At 38.2% G+C, this 3,957-nt stretch overlaps 1 protein-coding gene across 1 annotated transcript; it reads right to left on the bottom strand.

The window, feature by feature from the left end:
- Nucleotides 1-418: 418 nt before the first annotated feature.
- On the bottom strand, nucleotides 419-3,738 carry LOC18020389 (endoplasmic reticulum-Golgi intermediate compartment protein 3). The gene is made up of 14 exons (XM_006402981.2): nucleotides 3,272-3,738; nucleotides 3,100-3,173; nucleotides 2,921-3,004; nucleotides 2,748-2,828; nucleotides 2,500-2,580; nucleotides 2,185-2,277; nucleotides 1,753-1,932; nucleotides 1,602-1,669; nucleotides 1,475-1,526; nucleotides 1,331-1,384; nucleotides 1,152-1,244; nucleotides 1,005-1,071; nucleotides 831-908; nucleotides 419-679 (listed from the first exon to the last, which is right to left on the bottom strand). Exons 1-14 carry the CDS (start codon nucleotides 3,411-3,413, stop codon nucleotides 642-644), a joined length of 1,185 nt encoding a protein of 394 aa, XP_006403044.2. The 5' UTR covers nucleotides 3,414-3,738; the 3' UTR covers nucleotides 419-641.
- Between the last annotated feature and the right edge of the window lie 219 nt (nucleotides 3,739-3,957).

Here is a 3,957-nt window from a genome sequence, read left to right as displayed (position 1 = left end):
GATTTTGGAAGGCAAGGAGGTTCTTCTCCAAGGTTTTTAACGAGGCAGAAATCATTGCTACGTCGAGTTACTTAGAAGTTGTTACTAATGGGTAATAACGTGCAAAGTCACAATGACTTGTGCACTAGTTGTTTAGGCGCACCACTTAGGTTTAGAAGGGACGCCTCGCTGTTTTATTTTTAAATTAAACTTCTTGTTGTTTTATTTCAAACTCCATGTTGTTTTGTTATTAGGGCTGCGATTTTCTCTCTTAGTCTATAAAAAGGAGAAAATCGCCTAAGTCATATTCAGTGAAGAATTTTGATCAAACTTTTAACGTGTTCTTCTCTCTTTGATTTCTGAGAACTAAAAACTCTGAAATTCGAATCTCTTAAAAACTGATCAGTTTACAAGAGATTCTTCTATCTATCCATCATCACCTAATCGATCATCACACCACGTCCCCCTTCTCATCTCACTCGATCCGCCGCATCACACCACTATCTCAAACCATCGATTCGATCCGCCCACCACCATCGATCTCTCATCGCGCCACCATCGCTTCATCACACCAATATCATCGCATCTGTCCCTCCAAGTCACGATCTCGAATTCGTCTGTTGCCTTATCTTCAGAGTTGATCTCCTCGGATCGTATCATTCTCATTCCCGAAATGAACAACCCTCAGTATAGAAAAAAACTTCACAGAAAGAATTGAAAGTTATAATTTAATATGATATTACATTTTGACGTATTGATCTGTTTAGTATCTTCAAAGTCTCAAACGACAAAAGAGAGACCAATCCACAAAAGACAGAAAAAAAAAAGTAAATAACCTCAGCTAAATTTACCAATTTCCATCTTCTTCTTGATTGCTTTTTGACCATGGTATATAAACGCATCTATTATCCCAGACACCGTGAAAACACCTACATTTTTACATGTTTCAGTTTGAGATTTTGATACTGAACAACCAAAAGATGCAACAAGAATTCTTAGTTCTCATGGTATTAAAAAGACATTACCTCCGACTATGGCACAAACATTCGTCAAGAAGTGCAAGAACGATATATGTTCCTCTGTAAATGTTACCTGCCGAAACGACGCGTTATTAAGATTATAAACATGCTTTATCGCTTTCTAGAGTTGGATTGAAACAAATAAACACTCACCTTGATTGGAGAGAGATCATAGAAGAAGAAAACTCCTGGTAACGATTGTAGCTGACCTGCTTCTGAGCTCTTAACATGTTCGGTCACTGAGAACTGTGCGATTTTACTTAAGTTAATATCATAGAAGGATGAGAATGAATATATAATAATACCGAAGAGTTAAGAGCCTTGCGCTTCACCTGATTTGAATGAATTGAGTGTCCACTGATATCTGTGTATACTGTCGGGACAACCTTTGAAAAAACACGAAGTAAAATTTTAGTATAAACGGGTATTTTAAAGATTATGAAGATATAATGTTTGTCTCGGAAGTCGGAACAAACCTTGATAAAATATTGGTACATAGCATTAGGTGTGTCTTGACCCCACTGGACTCTGCAATTTCAAGTACCTCAGAGAGGTATCACAAAATATAAGGAGTGTGCATGGATCGATCAGAATGGTCATTACCTGTCAAGAGGGTTCACGACGCCAGGAAAGTAGTCCCCAAAAGTCAGTCTATTGATCTTGTGACTTATCTGCAGGGAGACGAATCGATCGAATTATATACATTTGAAGCATAACGATTGAAGTGAAGCTAACAGGAAAGGTCTTTTCTTACATTAAAACTGTCTTTGTGAAAAGCAAGAAGATCATGAACGTGAACGCCCGCCTGATGAAAGCTTTTACCGGGAGCAAAGTGGAAGTTCCCAGCCACCTTATTTACCTCTAAGAACCCATAGATATTACACCCTTCACCTTCTTCATCCTTTACTCTTTGAAGAAAACCTTCTCGTTTACACTGAATCACAAACAGACAAGTGAAACAGATTTAAGCTCACGATTAGAAACTAGAAACTCTTGGAAGCATATTTCAGTTTAGAGCCTTGCAATTGCATACCAAATAAACAAACCACACAAAAGCCTTTTAAGACTCTAGCGTAGAAGAAGATGAAGAAGACAGAAAGAAATTAAAAAGAAACTTGCTACTACCCCAGTGAAAGACACATGTAAGAAATTTAAAAGGTGAGCAACATATCTTTCAGCAATTCACCTGGTCAATCAAATCTGGATTTGTAACACCCCAACCTTTCTTTCTATATGCTTCACGAACATCTTCACATGAATTGCAGCAGTCATGCTCTTCCTGCAATGAAAACTAGCATAGGTCCATCAAAGCTAGGAAAGCAAGGCTGAAAACGCAAGATGAACTATATTACAGAAACAAGATCCACTATGACATGTTTTTTTATAATCCATTATGACCTCTTGACTAGCACTAAACAGTCAAGGGTAATCCGAATATGAACTCGAGGAACCGTGCTCCAAATGTAATGAACAAAAAAACAGAGAAGGATAACACATTTACCGCTTCAGCTCCATAGCAAGAACCACAGTAAGTCTCTTTATGTTCTAGCCTGCCACCATGTTTCTGCAGCGGGTTTTCAATCTGTACAAGCACAAAAAAGTTTGAGACTTTACAACGGCCCAAAAACAAACCTCCTTTCGGTTCTTGCTTTTATATAGTCAATTTTCCATTCGTCTACAGCTTCATCCTACCGAATATAATGACAAGTATACTTCAAATTTTCAATCAAGAAAACACAGGAACCAAACCTTCGTAGCACCTATACCGTCCTGTCTTGCTTCTATTGTGTTCCCATGAGAATCTAGTCTTCTCTTTATGATATCATGTTTCTGTTAATCCACATGCAAGGGAAGCAAAATTGTCAAATTGGCCACATATTTGACAAGCATATATGATATTTTAAGAAAAAACTTTAACATACCACATCAAGATGCAGCTCTCCACTAATGTCCATGGCGTCAACACTGAGAATCGAACATGCTAAAGCAGGGAAAGTAATATCAAACTGCACCATTGCCAAAAAAAAAAAAAAACTGAGAGATCTAATGGAAAAAAAACACTGAACAGCCAAAGATAACTGCTAGGAAAAAACAATATTACATTTATGCGTAACGTTTCTCCTCTTGAAGTATCCACAACGAGCTTCGTCTCAGTCACGGTATGCAGATATAATCCTAAACAATAATTCAAAATCAAAGACATTCAAAACATGCAAAATCATAAGAGTCCGCAAAATTGGGTAGCCAAAATACACGACAGTTAAATCACGTACGTAGCTCGGAGAAGAAGAGAAGGAACATAACAACGGAGGAGAAGAGGGTGATAACGCCGCCAGATAACGTACGGCTGTAAAAATCCTCATTGATCTTAGGATAAGCATCCAGATTCCGCAATTTATTCAGGATCCCAGCCATTATTTAAGCCACCTCCGGGCAACGAGATTCGCAGATTCAATTCCCCCCAGATTTCAAATCCAGCACAACGAACCTAAACCGGCGCAAAACGACGATCAGGGACAAGATGTCCGGAGAAAAATCAGACGAGAGAAACGTCGTCGGAAGCGAAATTCTTCCGACGATGCGTGGAAGAGATCCCGGAGAGAGTGAACGATTAGATAGTTAGGTTTTTTTTTTTTCTCTTCGTCTTGTTTCTTCACCGTCGGATGGAGAAGCGTTTACGGTTTACGTAAAACACGTTCGCGTTTGCCGTCTGCTTATCTGAAATGAAAACGATCTCGTTTAAGAAGCCTTTGAATTGGATCATAATTTGGCAAATAATAGCGGTTCAAGTATATAAGATAAAAGAAAAGGAAAGACCAACTACAGTTATTAGTTATGGAATATGGACCCACCTTTTATTTGGCGACAAAAAAGTTTTCTATGGGAGAGAGTAGAAAATCTACATTCTAAATCGATTTGAAATTTTTTTTTTATGAGTAGCCCAAAGTAACAGCTGATT

Source organism: Eutrema salsugineum, unplaced genomic scaffold (genome assembly GCF_000478725.1).
Source record: "Eutrema salsugineum unplaced genomic scaffold, Eutsalg1_0 scaffold_18, whole genome shotgun sequence".
Taxonomy (NCBI): domain Eukaryota; kingdom Viridiplantae; phylum Streptophyta; class Magnoliopsida; order Brassicales; family Brassicaceae; genus Eutrema; species Eutrema salsugineum.
Note: the sequence above shows the minus strand (reverse complement) of the source record. Positions and strands in the feature narration are given on the sequence as shown.

What these genes read in the sequence shown, in the direction of transcription:
- LOC18020389 (XM_006402981.2), bottom strand. Translation starts at nt 3,413, where the DNA reads ATGGCTGGGATCCTGAATAAATTGCGGAATCTGGATGCTTATCCTAAG. An exon ending in GAGAAACGTTACGCATAAAT is followed by an intron (nt 3,005 to 3,099) that starts GTAATATTGTTT and finishes GCAATGGTGCAG; the next exon opens with TTTGATATTACTTTCCCTGC. An exon ending in TGTTTGTGCCATAGTCGGAG is followed by an intron (nt 909 to 1,004) that starts GTAATGTCTTTT and finishes GTAAAAATGTAG; the next exon opens with GTGTTTTCACGGTGTCTGGG.